The sequence below is a fragment of the Schistocerca americana genome, chromosome 7, assembly GCF_021461395.2.
Source record: "Schistocerca americana isolate TAMUIC-IGC-003095 chromosome 7, iqSchAmer2.1, whole genome shotgun sequence".
NCBI classification, from domain to species: Eukaryota; Metazoa; Arthropoda; class Insecta; order Orthoptera; family Acrididae; genus Schistocerca; species Schistocerca americana.
In genome coordinates this window covers 96,565,014-96,590,132 of record NC_060125.1, presented here as the reverse complement: position 1 = coordinate 96,590,132, position 25,119 = coordinate 96,565,014, and the positions used below count along the sequence as shown (strand labels likewise).

The following is a 25,119-nucleotide window of genomic DNA, read 5'->3' as shown; positions in this document are numbered from 1 at the left end:
TACCTGATGGAACGGTGGTCCAGCGGCTCATGAACTAGGTGTGGAATGTTCATCTCCATCAGTGAGTGTTATTTGCTCTAATTCACGTCCAGTCTGGAGTAGAGAGTATCCCTACTATAAGGAAGAAAAGAAAATTCAAGAACTTAAAGTTAGACGTCGCGTGTCATATGCCGAAGCAAAGAAGCTGTTTAAATCCATGCAGAGTACAATACGTTATCTGAATCACCGTGTACGTTGACAACTAAAGTCACGGTATTTAGCGTCGCCCTGCAGTTCAGCAAAGCCGCAGACAATCATTGCTAGAGATCTGTGTAGTGGATAAGAAGCCTGAACCCAGATTCGTAGACGGGTAGACTGCTCGAGTGCCCCCTCTCGGTCTCCCCCCTCCCCCCCGCTAACCCACCAGCAATGACTGAGGTCGCCACACAGTAGAGATGGGTAGTTCACGAACAAACGGGCGCAAAGGAACGGTTCACCAAGATGAACGAAAGGACTGAGGGACGAATTCGAAGGAACTATCGGTTCATAGTTCACTTCGGTCGCGGCGGTCTACTTATAGTTCCCGGGGACGAGGAACGATCGGTTCATAGTTCACTTCGGTTGCGGTGGTCTACTTATAGTTCCTGGGAACGAGGAACAATCGGTTCATAGGTCACTAGTTCACTTCGGTCGCGGCGGTCACTTCGGCAGTTCTCGTTCCAGCCTCGGTCGCGAGCTCGTCTCAGTCTCGGTCTCCCTCGGCAGCACTCGTCGTTCTTCGCATGACCACCTGTCTCAGTTCCACTGCCGACTGCTCCTAGATAGTTCAGTATCCAGTTGTTCGTATCGGTCACTGCGATCGTCTATTTTACATGTGTTCCAAACTGTTCTTGTGGTGTCACCGCCAGACACCACAATTGCTAGGTGGTAGCCTTTAAATCGGCCGCGGTCCGTTAGTACACGTCGCACCCGCGTGTCGCCACTGTCAGTGATTGCAGACCGAGCGCCGCCACACGGCAGGTCTAGAGAGACTTCCTAGCACTCGCCCCAGTTGTACAGCCGACTTTGCTAGTGATGATTCACTGACAAATTACGCTCTCATTTGCCGAGACGATAGTCAGCATAGCCTTCAGCTACGTCATTTGCTACGACCTAGCAAGGCGCCATTATCATTTGCTATTTATCTTGTGATGCATGTACCGTCAGACCGATGTTCACCAATTATGGATTAGAGATAAGTATTCCAGAAGCTACATACCTTTTTCTGCTAGTCTCAATTCCTTACCATTTTCCAGACCTCACGCCAGCCTGCGTGAGTTTAAACGCGTGCCTTTCGGCTTCCTGTCATAGTGGATTGGCTGTCTTGTCAGTCCACAACAGTTGGCGACAAGAATTCCGCGTTCGTAGCTATATTGCCCTGATTTACTTGTGTAATGGCTTCGCCACAATCTCCAGATGTACTGTCCGAATTTTATCGCTTATAGAATCAGCAGACGCAGGCCTTACTGGATGCCCTTGGACAGCTCGTCCAGGGTCAACGTGCACTGCAAAACGATGCGGCGGCCGCCGCTCCACCGCTACCGCAGCCCCAACACGCTGTTACACCAACTTTTCGTCCTTTTGATGCTGCACTGGAAAGCTGGACGGAGTGGTCACGCCAATTTGGTTTCCATCGCGCCGCCTGCAGAATTCAAGGTAACGAGCGGCAGCCTTTTTTGTTAGCATCCATAGGCGTCCAGACGTACCGAGTGATAGTGAAATTATTTCCCCGACGCGACGTAGCAACTCTGTCCTACGACGAAATTTTGTCTGCATTAGATGCATATTTCAAAGAATCAGTTAATGTAGTGGCTAAACGGTATACCTTCTTTCGTACAAAACGTACGGCCGGTCAAACTAATAGGGAGTGGGTTGCAACTTTGCAAGGCCTTACTAAGGATTGTGCTTTTGAGTGTCAATGTGGACTCCCTTATTGAGATACTATGGTACGTGATGCGATTGCACAGAACGTTTCTGATGTTCGTATACGGGAACAGATTTTGAATCTAGTCAATCCCTCCCTTCAACAAGTGATGGACATATTGGATCGACAGGACACACTTGACTTTGCTCAGGAATCATTTGCAACTTCACCAGCCGTGTGTCATTTTAACCGGCCTGCTGGGCGCGCTACACGGAACAGTAAACAGCTCTCGCGCCCGTCCGCACAGCTGCCGCCAAGCTCTCAGCCACGTGTGCCGTGCAAGCAAGCAAATGCAGTGAAATCATGCCCGCAGTGTGCTACTAGACATTCACGTGAGAATTGCCCATCACGCCAAGCTATTTGCTTTTTCTGTAATAGAAAAGGACGTGTTCAAAGTGTTTGCCAGAAAAAGCTCAGATCGGACACTCACAACCATTCCAGGCCCTTTGCTTCGCGCCGGAATCGGCATCGAACCAAGGATGCTCCAGCTCGTAAACCTTCGCCCATGGACATTCATGACGTTAATTCCACTCCGCCCAGTGCCACTCTCTCTAACAGTGACTGTGTTCGTCCCACAAATAGTGTGCATCGACATCGCCGGCAATCCCATCAAGTCCCAAGTGATTCTGTACCAGTGTCAGTTCACGTTGCACGAGACAGTCGCTCTTGTCATCAGCAGGACACTAAACTTTTTGTAGGCTTGGACATTAATGGCAACGTGATCCCATTCCAGCTCAATACCAGAGCTGCAGTTTGACTGATCAATCAAGACACGTACAAACAGCTGGGCACACCTCTGTTGCGTGCCACAAATGTTAAGCTCAGTAGTTATTCAGGACAAGCAATCCCTGTGTTAGGACAGTGCAGCCTTCTTGCAACATACAAGGGACAAACAAAACTTGTGTCATTGTACATCCTTCATTCTTCTTCTCCAGTGAACTTGTTTGGTTTCGATTTATTTCAGTTGTTTAACTTGTCTATAGTCAATCAGGTCCTGTCAGTGAACCAGACTGTGCCTTCAGACAGTGTTTCTCGTCTATGTGAAGTGTTTGCAGACATTTTTGCACCAGGCCTTGGTTGCGCTAAGAACTATGAAGCACATTTGGAACTGAAAGTAAACGCGCAACCGAAATTTGTCAGAGCACGCAATGTTCTCCACGCATTGCGTGATGAGGTCGCAAGAACATTACACGATTTGGAATCACAAGGTGTAATTGAACGTGTGCAGGCGTCTCTCTGGGCATCACCCTTAGTAATTTTGCAAAAGCCTTCCGGAAAATCGAGAATTTGCGTGGACTTCAAGGCAACAGTGAATCCCCAACTAGTGACTGCAACTTTTCCTTTACCCTGCCCAGAAGATCTTTTTGGAAACTGTGCCCGGGTAAATATTTTTCGAAGTTGGACCTAGCAGATGCGTACTTGCAAATACCGATGGACGAAGAATACCTGCGCGTTTTAGTGGTTAACACGCATCTTGGTTTGTACCGATTCAAACGACTGCTATTCGGGTGTGCATCCGCACCCGCATTGTTTCAGCAATATCTCCAAACTGTTTGTCGGTCCCTATTGCAGCAAACTATCTGGACGATATTGTGATCTCCGGAAAGACGGAAGAAGAACATTTAGCCAATCGCAGAACATGATTTCAGGTCTTGCGACAAAATGGTCTTCGCTTGTGGAAGGAAAAATGTGTGTTTTTTTGCTCGTGACTTACCCTATCTGGGCCATGTACTCAATGCCCAAGGCATACATCCCAGTCTAGAGCACCTCCGTGCCATACAAGACTTGCCTTCCCCGCAGAATTTGAAGCAGCTACAGAGTGTGCTATGAAAAATCAATTATTATCATCGCTATGTGCGCCACGCCTCTTCCATTTCAGCTCCGCTTCATCGCTTACGCCGTAAGGGTGTTCCGCTCGTCTGGACGACGGAATGCGAACGCGCCTTTCGCCAGTTGAAATCGGCGTTGCTTTCCCATACTTGCCTTACGCCATTCGATCCCTGGAAGCACCATTTGTTGACGGTGGATGCATCGGATTTCGGGATCGGTGCTGTGCTTGCGCACAAAGATGGATCGCACGATCGCCCTATTGCCTTTGCGTCCAAATTGCTCTCGTCTGCGCAAAGAAATTATTCACAGATCGAGAAAGAAGCATTGGCTCTCGTATTTGGCGTTTCTAAGTTTCATGATTTCTTGTATGGTCGTAACTTTACCATCATCACAGACCACAAACCTTTGACATCGCTTTTTCATCCGAATAAGCCTGTACCTCCACGTACAGCGCAGAAATTCATTCGCTAGTCTATTTTCCTCTCGCAGTACCGCTACGATATCTTGTATCGGTCCACTGCTAAGCACGGAAACGCCGATGCGTTGTCCCGTTTGCCTGTTGCTGAGGATAGAGCATTCGATTCTTCCGAACTTGCTTGCATGTTCATTGATTCGGAAACCGATGACGTGGTCGCATCGTTTCCGATTGATTTTCGTCGTGTAGCTACAGCCACAGCCGCTGACCCTGTCCTTGCTACCGTTCTGCGTTTTGTTGCTACGCAATGGCCCTTGTCACAGTCACAGATAGAGGATCCGTTGGTTCGCCGATTTTTTGCTCGCAAGGAGAGACTTTTTGTTTGACGTGGTGTTTTGCTGTTGCATTCTGATAATGATCAGTCCAGGGTCGTAGTCCCACGTTTGTTACAGTCCTCTGTCTTACGGCTTCTCCACCAAGGACATTGGGGTATTGTGCGAACGAAACAACTTGCTCGTCAGCACTGTACTTGGTTCGGAATCGATGCTGCGATTACGCATATGTGCTCTTCTTGCATGGTGTGTGCCGATCAACAATCTGCACCACCGCGGAAATTTTTTGCATGGCCAAAAGCCACTTCCCCTTGGCAAAGCTTACACATCGATTTTGCTGGTCCATTCTGGAATGCTCGATGGTTGGTTGTGATCGATTCATTCAGTAATTTTCCTTTTGTTGTCCGGATGTCTTCCACGACGTGTTCTGCCACCATCCAAGCGTTATCCACTATCTTTTTCATTGAAGGTCTTCCACAGACTATTGATTCCGACAATGGCCCACAATTCATGTCCGCAGAATTTCAGTCATTCTGCAAGGCCAATGGTATTCAACATCTGACGTCTGCGCCGTTTTCGCCACAGTCCAACGGTGCCGCTGAACGATTGGTCCGGACTTTCAAGTCACAGATGTTGAAGTTGAAAGAGTCGCATTCTCGGGAGGACGCGTTGTTGCTCTTTTTGTCCTCGTATCGCTCTCAGTCCCGAGGTGGTCGCTCGCCGGCTGAGCTGCTCCACGGTCGCCCTCATCGAACCTTGATGTCTTTGCTGCATCCGCCGCATCAGGTTCCTGTGCAGCGGCAGACACCTGCTTTTGCCCCAGGCGACGTTGTATACTGTCGCAACTATCGAGGTTCACGGCGTTGGCTCGCAGGGCGCATTCTTCGCTGCCTCGGCCGCGCTATATATCTGGTTTTGGGGGCCTCTGGTGAGGTACGTCGGCATCTCAATCAGCTGCGCCTCTGTCGTCGCACGGGTTCTGCCTCTCCCCGTCTGCTTTCAGCGACGGTGCCGTCCGGTCAGCGCCCTGGGGACCCATCTACTGGCTCGCCTCATCCCCAGGTGTTACCGACGGTGCCTTCCATTTTGCCCCATGGCGACCCGCCGCCGCCGCCTCCGCCGCCGCCTGTTCTCCCGCCGGCGACGACCGCAGTGGACGCGTCGCTGCAACCGGCGGGCGCCTACCTGGGTCACGCGCCGCCGATCGCTTCCCGTGATCCGTTGTCCTTTGCCATGGACTTCTTGCCCGCTCCGGACCATAGGTCGTCTTCGTCCGTCGCGTACCCCGACCCGATGGAGGTCGACCCTTCGGCCCCTCCTGTCTCTCTACGGGCGCGTACACTGCATGTTGGCGTGCACCCTGGACTAGGTTTTCAGGCGTTTCCTAGCTCCCCTCGGACCGAATGGCAGGGTGCGGTTGGCACAGCCTCGCCTGTTGTTAGGCTCCCCACCTCGTCGAATACGTCAACATGGGGTCCTCCCCACGGCGGGCGGAAGCCTTATGCCACAACCGTCCGCCGATTTGCGGGGGAGGAATGTGGTGTCACCGCCAGATACCACACTTGCTAGGTGGTAGTCTTTAAATCGACCGCGGTCCGTTAGTATACGTCGGACCCACGTGTCGCCACTATCAGTGATTGCAGACCGAGCGCCGCCACACGGCAGGTCTAGAGAGACTTCCTAGCACTCGCCCCAGTTGTACAGCCGACTTTGCTAGCGATGGTTCACTGACAAATTACGCTCTCATTTGCCGAGACGATAGTCAGCATAGCCTTCAGCTACGTCATTTGCTACGACATAGCAAGGCGCCATTATCATTTGCTATTTATCTTGGGATGCATGTACCGTCAGACCGATGTTCACCAATTATGGATTAAAGTTAAGTATTCCAGAAGCTACGTACCTTTTTTTGCTAGTCTCAATTCCTTGTCATTTTCCAGACCTCACGCCAGCCTCCGTGAGTTTAAACGCGTGCCTTTCGGCTTCCTGTCATAGTGGATTCGCTGTATTGCCAGTCCACAACAGTTCTTGCACTTGGTTCTGGCTATTCAGCGTCCACGACCGGTAATCAAAAAGTATTTTATAATTACGTAAATTACGTAAAAATTACGTTGTATGTAATAGGTACGTCTTTTCAGGTAACAAAAGGGCATATCAGCTCACTTCATTATATCGATGAACAGCTGAAGACATACTTATAACAAGGCAAGTTTTTTTTTTTAGTTATTCATATATTTTTTGGTTTCATCGACTTGATTTAGCAGCTAACTTTCAATAATTTGCTTAATTTTTAGTGTAAGAAAACTCGTATAAAACGATTTTCGTGTATCTCTCATATACAAAACATTACATTTAGCAAGGCTCTAATTATTTTTAAGTTAGGTTGTTTCCAATTTGCATTTTCTGCTAGTTTGGTTTCTTTGAAAAAAAAAGAGGGTTGTGGATCATTTTGGCTCAGTAGGAAAAGCGGTGCATCTCCATTTGAAAAGACACAGATTGCCATAAAATCGTATTTACTTACTATCTCAAAAACATTTGTTCAGAAGGAGCTTTCAAACCAAAAACTTTATTACTGCGAACTTAATTATTATTATTACTGCATTAACTTTAATAACAGCCACCAACAGGTTTACACGACTACATGAGCTATAGCCCATGCGCGTCGCGTGAGATTTTCATGTTCTCTTCTCCAACTCTCTACACATCGTCATCGATTGTATCGCAATTGTTGCTTGCATTAGCTTGTTATTTCTTCATTGCCTAATTATAACATGTTTGTCTGTTTGTTGTATCTGATCGTACAGGGCAACACATCGCCCGTAATTGGCGAGCAGTCTGTACTCGGGGCCAGTTTTCCGTTCGTCACCCTATATTATTTTCCCTGCGATCAGCCACACAAGGCTACGGTTGGCTAAACGAGAGATTCTGCAATATCACAGAAAGTACTGCTAAAAGTGTATAAGTATTCTGTAATGAATAAAATGTACTCCAGGGGGGAGGCAAGTGCCCCCTCTTGGTGCCTTCCATCCTTCAGTCACCTACACTACTAGTTTTCAGTTTTTCATAAGAACCATATACCAAGTACAAATGAACGGTGAACGAGTAAAAATGAACGGTTCCCAAAAAAGAACGATCAGCAGTGAATTAGTTCCCAAGGATGAACGAGATTGCCCATCTCTACCACACAGGGAGCGCAGAGGCCCCCGCTCCCCGCTGTTGCCGCTGGGACGCTCACCCGCTCGGCCTCCCGGAAGACCCTGATGAGGTTCCTGCCGGCCAGCTTCTGCAGGTCTGCCTCGGTCCAGCCGCCACGCGCCATCAGCTCGGCCAGCAGGTGCGGGTAGCGCGACGAGTCCTCTAGGCCCAGCGGCGTGCTGCAACATCGCATGCACCCCTCTCTACTGTCTACTGCCAGTAAAGCCCACACTTGATCTATCATTTAGTGATGCTGATGGCAGCATGGAAACAATCGAGTCAGCCAGCTGTTCAAAAGCAATAGACTCATTCGGTCGCACTTTTACATAATATTTGAATTAGTCATTTATTCTTTTGGGTGAAGCCAGTACGTGGAAGCAAGCGAATGAAAACGTTCGACATAGCCCACTACAGTTCTGCTTACTGACTGCGCTAATCATACTTTCATTCTGTCAGTTGAACCATGCACTTGCTCTTTCAACTGAGACCACTCTTTACTGAAACTTCCTGGCAGATTAAAACTGAGTGCCCGCGAAAGGCAAAGGTCCCGAGTTCGAGTCTTGATCCGGAACACAGTTTAAATCTGCCAGGAAGTTTCATATCAGCGCACACTCCGCTGTAAAGTGAAAATTTCATTCTAGATATATCCCCCAGGCTGTGGCTAAGCCATGTCTCCTCAATATCCTTTTTTCCAGGAGTGCTAGTTCTGCAAGGTTCGCAGGAGAGCTTCTGTGAAGTTTGGAAGGTAGGAGACGAGATACTGGCGTAACTACAGCTGCAAGGACGGGGCGTGAGTCGTGCTTGGGTAGCTCAGTCAGTAGAGCACTTGCCCGCGAAAGGCAAATGTCCCGAGTTCGAGTCTCGGTCCAGCACACAGTTTTAATCTGCCAGGAAGTTTCATATCAGCGCACACTCCGCTGTAGAGTGAAAATTTCATTCTACCACTCTTTAGTGTTTTAGCTGACTCAGATTAGATTAGATTAGATTCAGTTTTCGTTTCATAGACCCAAAAAATTGGATGATTCTCGCGGGTGTGGAACGTGTCAGAAAATATAGCATAAAAACATAAAACATTTGAATATAATACATACTACCATGATTATTTGTCAGGAGATTGTCGAAATACATGAATACAACGCGGTAAACTGGAACATCTAATATTTAGAGAATTAACTTCCGGTCAGAATGAAGCACTGTTATGCACTATTAATAAATTTATCATACACAAAATACCTAATCTTGACTGTTGTGACTAAGTGCTGCCAAAACTGAAACCTAAGAGATATGTTTACTTAAGCTGGCTTAACAGTCTCTGTAAAGATATTCATCTATGGAGTAGAAGGAGTTGGCTATCAAAAAGTCTTTCAAACTCTGTTTAAACCATGCTTTATCGAAAACCAAGTTTTTATTGGTTGCTGGCAATTTATTGAAAATGTGTGTTCCTGAATATTGGGCCCCTTTTTGGACAAAGGTAATTGATTTTAAGTCTATATGTAGATTGTTCTTGTTCCTACTTTTGATACTATGTATTGAGTTATTGGTTGGGAACTGAGATGTATTACTTGCAACAAATTTCATTAAGAAATAAATATACTGAGAAGCTGTGGTTGAAATACAGGTTTCTACATGATGTTCTTGAATTTACACCACAAATGATTCTTATCACACGCTTTTGCACATTAAAAACTTTTGCTCGGTTTGATGAGTTGCCCCAGAATATGATCCCATATGACGCAATAGAATGAAAGTAAGCAAAGTATGCCAGTTTTTCTATATTTATATCTCCTACATCTGATATTATTCTCATGGCAAATACAGACTTGTTTAGGCGCTTTACCAATTCTGTGGTATGCCCTTCCCAACTGAATGTATTATCGAGTTGTAATCCCAGAAATTTAACACTGTCAATTTAACACTATCAACCTCTTCGATCTGCATGTCTTCATATGTTACACACATGCTGGAAGGGTCTCTTCCAGGTTCTGAACTGCATGTAGTGGGTCTTCCCAAAGTTTAATGACAGTGAATTAGCTTTAAATCACTTATTAATGTCAGTGAAAATTTGATTAGCAGCTGTTTCTAAATCTGTACTTGACTTGCTACTTATTGCAATGTTTGTATCATCTACAAACAAAAGAAACTTAGCATCTGTCAATGTAACAGGTGAGAGGTCATTAATGCACACAAGAAAAAGCAATGGACAGAAGATGGAACCTTGAGGAACACCACATGTAATTAATTACCAGTCAGATGAAGTCTGACTGCTTACTGCGCAGGTATTTCAAAATTACAACCTTTGTTTCCTGTTATATAGGTAAGGCAAACCATTTTGCAGCATTTCTTGTGACACCGTAACAATTTACTTAAGAGTCAAAGGCTTTTGAAAGGCCACAGAAAATGCCAGCTCCCTCTAATTTCTTATCTAATGAATTAAGTGCCTTCTCATTGAAAGTGTAAATAGCTTTCTCTATATCAGAACCCTCAGCTACCTTTCATCTTCCTGAATAAAACCAGACTGTATTACTTTCGGTAGTTGAAGTAAAACAGAAGTATATAACCAGTGTAAACATGTCTTCAGAAGGCAACACCACCCCCAGATACATATGAAGACATCTCAGAGAATAAGCCAAAGTTAAAATAAACAATATATATTTCGGTCAGAACATTATGACCACCGACCTGGGACATCCATCCAGGCGACAGCACTGTCACCTGGAGAAGAATGGCTGCTAGTCAGACAAACGCGCGGTGCATGCAGAATAAGTGATCGTGCTATCAGTGAGTACACTGGGAGAGGCACGTGCGATCTAACTCATTTTGACCGGCAGCAGATTCTGATGGACTGGAGGCTCGACACGAGCATTTCGGAAACTGCACGGATTGTTGTGTGTTCGAGGAGTGCTGTGGTGAGTGTCTTTAGCATGTGGCGAAACCAAGGTGAAACCACGTTCAGACATCGTGGGGTTGGGCGGCCACTCCTCATTACTTATCTCCGACATCGTAGGCTGGACAGATACAGGACAGGGCGAACTGTGGCGAAACTAACATCACACTTTGATGCTAGGCACTGAACACTCCTCACTATGGGCCACCGCAGCCGACGACCCATGCATGTGGCGATGTTAACACCATGATAAGAAGTGCAAATCCCAGTCGTACGTTCGAGTCCTCCCTCGGGCATGGGTATGTGTGTCGTCCTTAGCGCAAGTTAGATTAAGAAGTGTGTAAGCTTGGTGACCGGTGACCTCAGCACTTTGGTCCCGTAAGACCTTACCACAAATTTCCATTTTGAAGTGCAAATGGGGAAGTAAACTGAGATTAGCTACTTTGGTAAAGGGCAGATTATTATTATGCAGAGCCTGTTAACCAGTATCTCGAAAACCGCGGATCTGATCGAATGTTCACGTGCTGCTGTCGTGATACATGTACAGAAAGAGATGGAAGGACAGTGAAATTGCCACTAAGTTCTAAATGGTTGGACGTCCAGGACTCTTCACAGAACGTAGCATTCAGAAGCTGGTCTGCTCAGTAAGGTAGGACAGATGGTGATCTGTGACATCTCTGTCGAAAGAGCGCTATACTGATGCACGCTCAAGTCTTTCGGAACACTCTGTTCATCGTACATTGTTGAACATGGAGCTCCACCACGCCAACCTGTTCACATGTTGACCCAACGGCATCGTCAGTTACGATTTCAGTTGGCATGGGACCATCGGTATTCGACCGTCGATCAATGGAAACGTGCCGAATCATCGAACGTCTCAACGACCGCCGTCATCGAGGCGAACGGCGGCTCGAAACGTGCAGCGCACCACGGACGCAGGCTGGTGCGAGCAGTATTATGCTATGGGAGACGTTCTCCTGCGCATGCATAGTACCTGTCGTACTAATCGAAGACACGCCGACAACTGCGAACCACCTGCACCGCTTGATGGCTTCACGCTTGATGACTTCCCGACGGCGATGTCACTTTTCAGCAGTGTAATTGTCCCTGTCTCGGAGCCAGAACCGTGCTACAGTAGTTTCAGGAGCATTATAGAAAGCACGCGTTGATGTCTAGCCGGACAAATTCGCCTGATGTGAATCCTATGGACTCTATCAGGGTCACTATCGGCCGCCATCACCAACTACGCAAATCAGCGGCCCGTTATCTACGCGAATTACGTGACTTGTGCGCAGACATCTAATGGAACATACCTCCACAAAACTACTAACAAACTGCCGGATCCCTGATACACAGAGTCAGTGATGTATTTCGCTCCAAAGAGGCACAAGAAAGCTATTAAGCAGGTGCTCATAATGTTTCAGCTCATCAGTGTAAATGATTAGAGCTGCAGTTCTGTGTTACAGGTAGAACGGCTACAAGAGTGCATTGGCGTGGTCCTTGTCTAAGGTTGTCACCAGACCTTCTGTCTACCCCGATGGCTCACCGCTCAGCGTGACGGATTGCCGTCCTACGGGCCCAGGTTCGATTCCCGGCTGGGTCGGGGATTCTCTCCGCTCAGGGACTGGGTCTTGTGTTGTCTTTATTATCATTTCATCCCCATCCAGCTCGCAGGTTGCCCAATGTGGCGTCGAATGTAATAAGACCTGCACCAAGGCGGCCGGACCTGCCCCGTAAGGGGCCTCGCGGCCAATGGCGCCAAACGCTCATTTCCATTTACCAGACCTTCTAGGCCATATAATGGAAGCGAAAAGCCTCATATGCCGGGTGATCACTGTGAAGGACGCGGAGAGGCCTCATATTCACTCGAGACTGAATTTCAGTACTCGACAGAGCTCGAAAGGGGACTCATTCTGGGTCTCTATCTGGTCAGCTGGTCTAATCCTGCAGTATTCAGGTTTGTGGGACATTCGAACGTGACAGTGGACTGATGACGGACTGCGTGGGAACACGAGGGCAGGTATACAGGGTTATTACAAATGATTGAAGCGATTTCACAGCTCTACAATAACTTTATTATTTGAGATATTTTCACAATGCTTTGCACGCACATACAAAAACTCAAATAGTTTTTTTAGGCATTCACAAATGTTCGATATGTGCCCCTTTAGTGATTCGGCAGACATCAAGCCGATAATCAAGTTCCTCCCACACTCGGCGCAGCATGTCCCCATCAATGAGTTAGAAAGCATTGTTGATGCGAGCTCGCAGTTCTGGCACGTTTCTTGGTAGAGGAGGTTTAAACACTGAATCTTTCACATCACTATGCGTGAAACTTGCCCGCACGCGTTCAACCGTTTCTTCGCTCACTGCAGGCCGACCCGTTGATTTCCCCTTACAGAGGCATCCAGAAGCTTTAAACTGCGCATACCATCGCCGAATGGAGTTAGCAGTTGGTGGATCTTTGTTGAACTTCGTCTTGAAGTGTCGTTGCACTGTTATGACTGACTGATGTGAGTGCATTTCAAGCACGACATACGCTTTCTCGGCTGCTGTCGCCATTTTGTCTCACTGCGCTCTCGAGCGCTCTGGCGGCGGAAACCTGAAGTGCGGCTTCAGCCGAACAAAACTTTATGAGTTTTTCTACGTATCTGTAGTGTGTCGTGACCATATGTCAATGAATGGAGCTACAGTGAATTTATGAAATCGCTTCAATCATTTGTAATAGCCCTGTACTTGTCGTGGAGCTTCGGGTCAACCACATCTGACCAGAAGTACGACAGCATCGCCATAATGCCCGCCAAGTACATCGAAACCCCTAGACATCTCCACCTGCCATCGCAGAGCAAATAACGGGATTCCTGTTTCTCCCGCACCATAGTGCGGAAGCTAGAAGCAGTCTTACTAGGGAATTACCGTCCACACATAGGCTGCCGTATCAAAATAGCAAAACTGGCTGCCTTTTGAGTGCTGCCATGAATGGGACGCATGGAATGCTGATGAAGAGCATCGCATTTTGTTCAGCGATGAATTACGGTTCTCCGATATCCCAGATAAACTTCAGTGAGAATGACGGCGACCTGGGGATACGACCCATCCCGGCATAGTTTTGGGGGGTTTAAAGCGATGATGCTCCTGGCGGCATGGTGTGCGGAGCCATCAGGTAAAACATTCGGTCACGGCTGGTAGATACTGAAGGAAGTCTAATGGCACAGCACCACATCGAGGACATTCTGCGTTCTCATGTGTTTCCACTCAAGAAATTTTTCAGTGACATAGTACATGTTCACACGTGTGTCTGCGTGATGCTTTGGTACTCTGGTGACCAGCATGGTCGCCAGTTGGCCCCGACAGAACAGGTGTGAGAGCAGTTCGGACGTCAACTCCAGCACAGTACAAGAATATATTCGGCTCCCGGTATCTGAGTAGTCAGCGTGAAATAATGTCAATCCCAAGTGCCCGGGTTCGATTCCCGGCTGGGTCGGAGATTTTCTCCGCTCAGGGACTGGGTATTGTGTTGTCGTAATCATCATCATATAATTCCTATCGACGCGCAAGTCACCGAGATGGCATCAAATCGATAGACTTGCACCCAGCGAACGATCTACCCGACGGGGGCCAGGCTACTACCAGAATACAGAATATTAACGACCAGCTACAAATGTCGTTGGTCAGCTTGCATATGGGGAGAATGCAATGGCTGTATGATCCCATCCCCAACCGCATAAGTGCATGCATCCAGGACAGAGGGGGTGCAACGTCACACTAAAAAGTGGGCTCTTGCTGCCAAGTTCTTTCTAAATTAGACTCGACTCCGTAGCCACTGAAATAAAGCACACACCGTCTCTCAGCCCGTGAAGTGACATCTAGTTTCCTCCTACCCTTGTGAATGTTTCATATTTGTTGTCAGATAGTGAATAATAAATAGCATTATAACCCACTAATAAGTCATTGCGCAATTAGTTGTAATGTGATTCCTCGATTTATAATCTTAAGTATTGGTACAACTGGAAGTAACTTGGTTTTGAAGAAGCGTGAACTCACATGTTGATTCCATCGTAGCCAGCTCCGAGGCCCACGTGGTCGATCCCCGCCACCGACCGAATGTGCTCGATGTGCGCTGTGGACACGACAGGTATAAAACAAATTGTGACGAATTCTGTAGCGCTACCGTAAGTCGGACAAACTGCTTGTAAAAAGGCAGCAAGTTAGTCCTCAATAAATGAAAAAGGAAGTTATTCACTTGCCCAACAATTTGTTCCTTAGCGAATAAATACATATACTTATTAAATTTATTTTTATTAGACAATGGCACATGAGACTTTTATAGTAATACAGCACGGTGATGTCTGCACTGTAAATAATACCACAGAATACGACCATGTGAAGAAAATTGTTACGAAATTAATATTCAGATCGCTGAAGGGGCACTGTTTTCAGGTTGGCTGCAAGCTCCGGAGAGATAATTGTAAGAGGCGCAGCCTACGAACTGAAAACCTGCTTATGTAAAATAATGAAGTTCAAGTTCTGTGGTTGTTTATTGCTGACGGCCTTTCTGTTTTCCAAACGTGATGTAGCACTATATTTTATAAAAAAGAAAATTAAAAATAAAATGCTTATTATCGTCAACATCAGCGGACATGTTAATATGGCGTAATTAATAAGCGCTACACTTATAGTAATTAATTCCCGAATGGATGTTTGCCGCTCATGTTCTGTTTTCAGAGCAAATAGTTGCCTGTAATTCATTCCCGAATGGATGTTTGCCGCTCATGATCTGTTTTCAGACGAAATAGTTGCCTGCAGGGAAGCGCTTAACACCATCATCGATGTTGTAGTGACGAATCCTGTAATGCATATTGTGCTCTAATTAGTGCCATACTGCAGGAACATATGTGGTATATAATGACAGGTAGCGCATCTGAGAACTATCAGTATGTGTGATGCAGTACTAGAGCAAGAGACTATGGTTTGGTAAAACAAATATACTGCGGGCTCATAACCAATTGAAACGATAGCTATTATTTATACGTAGATTTATCTGAGACATCTGTAAAATAATCAGTTTTATTACTTCAATTTAATGGTGTTGCAAGTAATGTAATTATTGTAATATTTGTTTTACCAGACCATAGTCTCTTGTTCTAGTACAGCATCACACATACTGCTGGTTCTCGTTTATCTGATTGCATTAGCAGTTGTACTGTTTACTTTTGTTTACAGTTTGTAAACCAGAGAGAAGATAGCAGATAAATAAAAATAAAAGAAATTCTCTTCAACTTTCGGAGACAACAATTGCTGCGAAGGGGTCGCTGACCTTATTTGACCATACTCTTCGTAATTGTCGTCTTGCCAGGACTAACGTACGTCGTCCTACCTTACCTATTGTTGCTTGCCACCCATCATACATGTTTTGAAACTGAATATGCGATCGAACGCGGAACCTTCAATTTCGATGGTAATGTTCCTGCCGAATGAGCTATCCAAACACAATTCACGATCTACATCTACATCTACATGGATACTCTGCAAATCACACTTAAGCGCCTGGCAGAGATTACATCAAACCACCTTCACAATATCTTTTATTCCGCTCCCGAACAGCGCGCGGGAAAAAACGATAAACTATATCTTTCCGGGCGAGCTCTGATTTTCCTCATTTTTATTATGAAAAGTGTTTCTCCCTGTGTATGTCGGCGTCAACAAAATATTTTCGCATTCAGAGGAGAAAATTGGTGATTGAAATTTCGTGAGAAGATTCCGCCGCAATGCAAAACGCCTTTGTTTTGGTGCCCACCCCAAATTCCGTGTTATGTCCGTGACACTCCTTCCCTATTTCGCGATAATACAAAACGTGCTGCTCGTATTTGAACTTTCTCGAAGTACTCCATTAACCTCATCTGGTAAGGATCCCACATTGTGCGTATTACTCCAAAAGAGGACGGACAAGCGTAGTGTAGGCAGTTTCTTCAGTAGATCTGTTACATTTTCTAAGAGTTCTGCCAATAAAACAGTCTTTGGTTTGCTTTGCCCACAACATTTCCTAAGTGATTTTTCTAATTTAAATTGTTCGTAATTGTAGTTCGTAGGTATTTATTTGAATTTAAGGCCTTTAGATTTGATTGATGTACAGTGTAAACGTAGTTTAACGGACTGCTTTTAGTACTCGTGTGGATGACCTCACATTTCCTCTTTCCTACTTTCCAAAGTTCACAAAATATCTCCTCTATAACTTTCGGGACTAGCACACCTGGAACAAAGGATGTAGTGGAGAAAAACGATAGTCACGAACTGGGTGTTTCTGGTCCCGAAAGGTATTCAGCTGAGGTTCTGTGAAGCTTGGAAAGTAGCAGAGAGGTGTTTGTGGGATTAAAGATGTGAGGGTGAGTTGCAATGGACTGCTCAGTTGGTAAGAACACTGCAAGGGATGAACAAGGTTTAGTGTTCGAGGCCCAGACGACACACTGTTTGAATTTCTCGAAAAATTTCAGAACAGCACAAACTCAGCTGTAGGGTGAAATAGTTATCCTTACATATTACGCATTGCCACCGTCCTACGCACTTGCTACACCTAATCACAAAAAAAATGTTCAAATGTGTGTGAAATCTTATGCGACCAAATTGCTAAGATCATCAGTCCCTAAGCTTACACACTGCTTAACCTAAATTATCCTAAGGACAAACACACACACCCATGGCCGAAGGAGGACTCGAACCTCTGCCGGGACCAGCCGCACAGTCCATGACTGTAGCGGCCTAGACCGCTCGGCTAATCCCGCGCGGCACATATCCACACTGCAAGCATTTGCACTCAGAGGAAGTAAGGGATTTCTCCTATTTCTCCCTCACTTTCCTTATTTTGCGGACTATAAGACGCTACGAACTGTAAAATGCACATTACCTTTCAAGCAGTTTTTTTAAATAAATTTTTGCCATTATTATTACTATACTGAAGTCGAACTGACCTTTAAAATCTCTGAAATTCGTCATCAGAAGTTTCTTCCTTTTCTTCTTCCTCTTCGTCGTCATCGTTGTCCTCTTCGTATGCAATATAGTCCTCACTGCCATCGAGAGTGTTACAAATCCAGCACTTATTGAAATATTTGAGAATAACGTCTTCTGTCACTCTAAATCACGACTGTTTTATTCACTGACACACTTGTTTGACTGCAGGTCGTTTTAAAGCTCCCTTCGGCACGAATTCATGTTAGGTTTCATCCATCATCCATTTGTTCCATTTCTCTCTCATACACACTTTAAACGGTATATTTATCGACGTATCAAGAGGTTGCTATTGTGAAGTAAGTCTTCCCATAATAACAGTAAGCTCTGTATTTCCCCGTCTCAATTTTTCTTTCACAGAATTTTTCAAATGGTTACAAAACTGATCTAGCACAAGAAAAACTTCAATAAAGCTCCTTTCCTTCTCTCCCACTTTCTGTTAATCCATAACTGAATGCCAGTCTCATCCATACAACCCTTGTCATGTACATAAACAACATCGTCTGGCCATGTTTCAGAAGATTTTGGCATTGTTTTGCCCTTGAAAATGATCGTCGGATTGAGTTTAGTACCGTCTGCACAGCACGAAACGATATCAGTGTAGTGCATTCATTCATGTCCAATCGTTTTTATTGTTCCAGTTTTAGCACCTTTCATGGCAATAGCTCTGTTACTAGGCACATAAAATGTCAGAGGAGGCTGAAATGGCTCTGAGCACTATGGGACTTAACTTCTGAGGTCATCAGTCCCCTAGAACTTTGAAGTACTTAAACCTAGCTAACCTAAGGACATCACACACATCCATGCCCGAGGTAGGATTAGAACCTGCGACCGTAGCGGTCGCGCGGTTCCAGACTGTAGCGCCTAGAACCGCTCGGCCACCCCGGCCGGAAAATGTCAGAGGAGTTTCATCCATATTCACTATCTGACATAATTCTTTCAATGTTGAATAGTGAAGCGGTGGAAAGATAATAGTTTCTCTTCATATTTTTGCGGCATTTTCTGAGACATTTTGTTTCTGGTTCGCATGCTAAGTCCATGAAACTTCATAAACCTGTAGCACCAATCAGCTATAAACTTAAAGTCTGTTAAGTTCCACAACAGCGCTAGCTTACGAGCGTGTATTTGAATCACTTTTGTATTAGTTCCAATGTCTTTTCGCAGTAGCCTTGAATCCATGTCAGTATGTCATCTTCTGGTTTTGGCCATTTTGCATTCAGTTCTCTATTTGCACATTTAGTCTTCCTCTTTTCCATTTCTTTTTTGCTAGCACGCAAGTCAAAAAACGTTTTTTTCTGTTGGTGGAGGCTGAAATGACGCTAGCTGCTCTGTTTCCATGTTCTGCATATGCTATTACTTTCATTTTGTAGCCCGCATATGAATACCTTTAATTTTTTCCCATACGAAACTAGCTAACAAAAATATAGTACTGTTACCGATAATACAAATCACATTCGAGTTCACTGGCACAGCAGACTGCAGTGACGCACCGAAGGCTAGACAGTGTTCTACGTTTGTGATGGCGGGAGGGGAGGGAGACAGTATTGGCAAGCTTGTGAATCTCCGCAACTCATGCTCGTCGCATCACTGCACTGCTACTGTCAGTTGAATCCTATGTTGTGAAATGGAGATAGGATCCTCGCGGCATCGAATATATGGCCTTTTATAAATACTGGAGTGATTTTAAATGAAACACTGGACTTACATTAATTTGGAGTATAAGACGCACCTGAATTTTGGAAGCAGCTTTCCGAAAAAAAGTGGGTCTTATAGTCCTTAAAATACTGAATTACCAAACCGATCTCGAGAACCCGGCATCAGTTGCAAGATGACCATTTAATGGCTTCCAGAGACAATTTAAATTTTTCAGTTTTCTAATACTCCATTCATTAAGGGATGTAATTTTAGTTAAAAGTTGAACACAATAAGATAAGATTACCGTTAGAACTTGTGTTTCTCCTGAAGCAACATAAGTGACAGCGGATAATACCTCGAGTATATTCACCCAGTATTTCAGGATGGGAGTACTTAATGACTCGCAATAGACTTTAAACATAATTCCAAACCCTTACAAAACTTTTTCTTTCTGACACCCTCCACAAATTATGGAGGGGTAAAGTTATAGATTACTACCTTTTCGCTCTTTATGCAGTCAGACATCGGCGTAAGGCAATTTCTAACTCCTTTACTACCGACTCTATTCGCAGCATAAGTGATAGAAAGTAACTGCACAATTGTATCACTGCATGACGCTTTTTTCAAGACGTATGAGGTCGTAAACACTTAGATGCGTGAAAAACTAACTTCTGCTTAAAATGGATCCAGATTATGTTCATCCAGTGTTTCATAATGGGAGCTCTTAGCGATTTCCAACAAACTTCAACCATAATTTCAACTTTTTCTCGCTTACACGCTTAATCGTATATTTACCATCTTAACTGATTTGTAGAGTAATCAGACATACGAACTTGTTTTATACATGGAAGCTCGATTCCTCAAGGTTCGAGAAGTTTATTGGTGGGCGACTATCGTCCATGCGCTCTTTTGTGGACAACGCATCAGAAAAAAAATATTCTTACTATCGTACTCCATGCCACAGCCACATACTCTAAGTCATTTTCAGCAGCAGGAACACGATTTTGTAATGTTTTACCTCAGTATATCAGAGAAATGAATAATAACTTTACCTGCAAAAAAAAAAAAAAAAACAGCTTATGACCTCTCTTCTAAACCAACATTAATATCTGTCTTTGTTTGTGTACGCAACGGTTATCTCATGAAAAATGACTGAACTTTTCTCATTTCAGCAGTCCACAGATGATGCAGCCTATATATATTTCTTTCTTTCAGACCTCGCTATTTCATAATATCTCACTTATACAGCCAGTATACACTATCTTGAACAGTAAATATTATTGTTGTTAGTATTGTTATTATTATTATTATTACAGTTTATAATATTATAATTACTAGTAATTAGCTACAATGTAAAAATAACTGTATGTATAAAACCCTGGTCCCTGTGATAGAGCGCCAGAAACACACGGATTGGCTCACGTCAGTGACAAAGGACAATCGCACTGAATACCGATTTGAAGACTATTACTCAGACATGCCGTTTTCTGAACCAGAGATTTCTCCATTAATTATACAATATACACATTCGACTCATGGTTCCTATGGCTATGGAACTCCGTTACAGATAATCCTAATACAGTACATCCTTTCGATGTAGTATCCAGAAAAATATTCTTTTGTGAAATTAGCTAAGAGCAAGAAGGAAGAATATACTGCTGAATCTAAGTGTACATACTTTGCGTGGTGTCACCGCCAGACACCACACTTGCTAGGTGGTAGCCTTTAAATCGGCCGCGGTCCATTAGTATACGCCGGACCCGCGTGTCGCCACTGTCAGTGATAGCAGACCGAGCGCCACCACACGGCAGGTCTAGAGAGACTTCCTAGCACTCGCCCCAGTTGTACAACCGACTTTGCTAGCGATGGTTCACTGACAAAATACGCTCTCATTTGCCGAGACGATAGTTAGCATAGCCTTCAGCTACGTCATTTGCTACGACCTAGCTGGCCGAAGTAGCCGAGCGGTTAAAGGCGCTACAGTCTGGAACCGCACGACCGCTACGGTCGCAGGTTCGAATCCTGCCTCGGGCATGGATGTGTGTGATGTCCTTAGGTTAGTTAGGTTTAAGTAGTTCTAAGTTCTAGGGGACTTATGACCACAGCAGTTGAGTCCCATAGTGCTCAGAGCCATTTGAACCATTTGCTACGACCTAGCAAGGCGCCATTACCAGTTACTATTGATACTGTGAATAATGTACCGTCAAGACCGACGCTCATCATTAATGGATTAAAGTTAAGTATTCCACCAGCTACGTCCGTTTTTCTAAAGTCTAATTTCCTTGACCTGTTCCAGACCTCACGCCAGCCTGCGTGAGCTAAAACGCGTGCCTTTCGGCTTCCTCTAGTAACGGTGTTGGCTCTCCTGCCAACCCACAACACTTTGCACCTTAATCTATCTGTAACTATAGTGAGCTGACAAAAGCCATGGGACATCTCCTAATATTGTGTCGGACCTCCTTTTCCCTGCGTAGTGCGGCACCTCGAAGTGGTATGGACTCAACAAGTTTTTGAAAATCCCCAGCAGGGATGTTGAGCTATGCTGCCGTCCATAATCGCGAAAGTGTTGCCAGTTCAGAATTTTGTGTACCAACCGACCTTTAGATTCTGTCCCATAGATTTTGATGTCGGGCGATCTGGTTGGGCAGAGCACTGGCTCACTTGTCCAGAATGTTCGTCAAATCAGTCGCGAACAGTTGTGGCCCTGTGACATGACGTATTGTCCCCCACAAGAATCCAATGGTTTTACGGGAACAAGAAGTCCATGAATGGCTGCTGGTGGTCTCCAAGTAGCCGAACATAACCATTTACAGTCGATGATGCATGTTAACACAGCCCACACCATAAGGCAACCACCAGATACCACAGTGCCTTGTTGACAACATGCGTTCATGGCTTCGTGGGGTCTGCGCCAACACTCAAACTCTGTAATCAGCTCTCACCATCTGAAATATGGACTCATCTGAATAGGCCACGGTTTTGCAGTCGTTTAGGTCCCAACCGAGGTGGTCACTAGCCTAGGAGAGGCTCTGCAGGTGATCTGCTGTTATCATTGGTACTCTCGTCGGTCGTCCGCTGCCATAGCAATTAACGCCAAATTTCGCCGCGCTGTCCTAACGCATACGTTAGTCGTACGTCCCACATTGCTTGCGGTCGTTACTTCACGCAGTGTTGCTTGTCTGTTGGCCCTGGCAACTCTGCACAAATGCCGCTGCTCTCGTTCGTTATGTGAATACCGTCGGCCAAACCGCTGTCCATGGTGAGAGGTATTGCCTGAAATTTGCTATTCTAGATATACTCACTCCAACTGTGGCTCTCGGGATATTGAATTCCCTAACTATTTCCGAAATGGAATGCCCCATACGTCCAACTGCAAGTACAATTTCGCGTTCAAATTCTGTTAATTTCAGTTGTACGGTCATAATCACCTCGGAAACCCTTTCATATCAGCCACCTGAGTACAGATGACAGCTCCGCCACTGCAGTGCCCTTTTACACCTTGTGTACGCAGTACTACCACCATCTATATACTGGTATATACCGGGTAATCAAAAATTCAGTATAAATTTGAAAACTGAATAAATCACGGAATAATGTAGATAGAGAGGTACAAATTGACACACGTGCTTGAAATGACATGGGGTTTTATTAAAAAAAATAAAAAAATAAAAAATTAAAAAAAAATACAAAAGTTCAAAAATGTCCGACAGATGGCGCTTCATCTGATCAGAATAGCATTAATTGGCATAACAAAGCAAGACAAAACAAAGATGATGTTCTTTACAGGAAATGCTCAATATGTCCACCATCATTCCTCAACAATAGCTGTAGTCGAGGAATAATGTTGTGAACAGCACTTTGAAGCATGTCCAGAGTTATGGTAAGGCATTGGCGTCGTATGTTGTCCTTCAGCATCCTTAGAGATGTCGGTCGATCACGATACACTTGCGACTTCAGTTAACCCCAAAGCCAATAATCGCACGGACTGAGGTCTGGGGACCTGGGAGGCCAAGCATGACGAATGTGGCGGCTGAGCACACGATCATCACCAAACGACGCGCGCTAGAGATCTTTCACGCGTCTAGCAATATGGGGTGGAGCGCCATCCTGCATAAACATCGCACGTTCCAGCAGGTGTTTATCAGCCAGGCTGGGGATGATGCGATTCTGTAACATATCGGCGTACCTCTCAGCCGTCACGATAGCAGTTACTGACGTTTTGCTCTCCAGCGCCATCTGTCGGACATTTTGTGAACTTTTTTTTGTTCTAATAAAACCCCATGTCATTCCAAGCATGTGTGGCAATTTTTACCTCTCTATCTACATTATTCCGTGGTTTATTAAGTTTTCAAATTTATACTGACTTTTTGATTACCCGGTACAATTGCTATCGCCTGACTTTTGTCATCTCACTGTACTTTAGTTCCAAAGCACTGAAGGAAACAACATTTTCGTAAGCATACTGTAAAATAGGAAATTATCGACTCAAGATTGGAAGGTAATACGTTTTCGGTTACCCAGTGTAACTATCAGTTAAGAAATATATGTTTGTCTCTGTTCCACTTCTCCTCCTAAACCAGTGGACCGATTTCAACCAAACTTGGTACACACGTCCTTTACTTTCAGTCAACAATCGCTGTCGGGGTAAGAAGAACACGCATATCATATTTCAGGAGAAACATGAAAACTGCCGCGTCAATCGCGACGTTTAAATTTATTACCCTCTGCGCAACTAACTCTATCCGCAAGAACTTCCGTAAAAAGTATTCACATATGCCGCTAAATGCATCTACAAAATTATGTCATTGTACCACGCATCGTTCAGGAGATCTGTCTTCTGATTTGATGCGACCCGCCACGAATTTCTCTCCTGTGACAACCTCTTCATCTCAGAGTAGTCTTCCTCTACAGTTTTTGCCCTCTACAGATCACTCTAGTACCATGGATGCGATTCCCTGATGTCTTAACAGATGTCCTATTATCCTTTCCCATATCGTTATCAGTGTTTTCCATATATTCCTTTCCTCTCCGATTCTGCGCAGAATCTCCGCATTCCTTTTCTTGTCAGTCCAATAATTTTCAACTCTCGCCTGTAGCACCACATCTCAAATGCTTCGATTCTCTTCTGTTGAGTTTTCTTCCACAGTCCATGTTTCATTACCATAGAATGCTGTTTTTCCAGACGTACATTCTCAGAAATTTCTTCCTCAAATTAAGGCCTAAATTTGATGCTAGTAGATTTCTCTTGGCCACAAATGCCCTTTTTGCCAGGGGTTGTCTGCTGTCCAGCTTGCTCCTTCCGTCATTAGCTATTTTGCTGCCTAGGTAATAGAATTCCTCCTTAACTTCATCTGCTTCATGATCATCAATCCTAGCTATTCTAATTTCTGAAACTTATCATTAGTTTCGTCTGCCTTCGATTTACTCTCAATTCCTATTGTGTACTCATTAGATTGCTTATTCCATTCAACATGTCATAATTCAAGAGATATGACGTCATAAACACTAAGAAGCGTGAAAAAATGGTTCGTCATGCATGAAATTTTAATACATTCATTCTTTCCTACTGAGATACTCATACAGTCGAGTTAACGTAAGGAAATCATAGACACCTGGCACCTCTTTGACAGTTTTTAATTGAGAAACGTAAACAGCTGCGGATGAAAATATTAGCCGTCTATAGAACTATGAAGAGGCGTTACCATAGAGACGACACACGAAACTACTGCGCCCAGCGCGCAGAAACTATTTTTCAAAAAAAATGGTTCAAATGGCTCTGAGCACTATGGGACTCAACTGCTGAGGTCATTAGTCCCCTAGAACTTAGAACTAGTTAAACCTAACTAACCTAAGGACATCACAAACATCCATGCCCGAGGCAGGA

General features: G+C 44.8%; 1 protein-coding gene across 1 annotated transcript in view; it reads right to left on the bottom strand.

The window, feature by feature from the left end:
• LOC124622739 (dipeptidase 1-like) overlaps positions 1–25,119 on the bottom strand; it is a 231,545-nt gene that overhangs the window by 20,198 nt on the left and 186,228 nt on the right. The window contains exons 8-9 of the mRNA XM_047148529.1: positions 14,643–14,718; positions 7,755–7,893 (exon numbers count right to left, since the gene is read on the bottom strand). Of these exons, the coding sequence (XP_047004485.1) occupies positions 7,755–7,893; positions 14,643–14,718 (215 nt within the window). The remainder of the gene's footprint in view (positions 1–7,754; positions 7,894–14,642; positions 14,719–25,119) is intronic.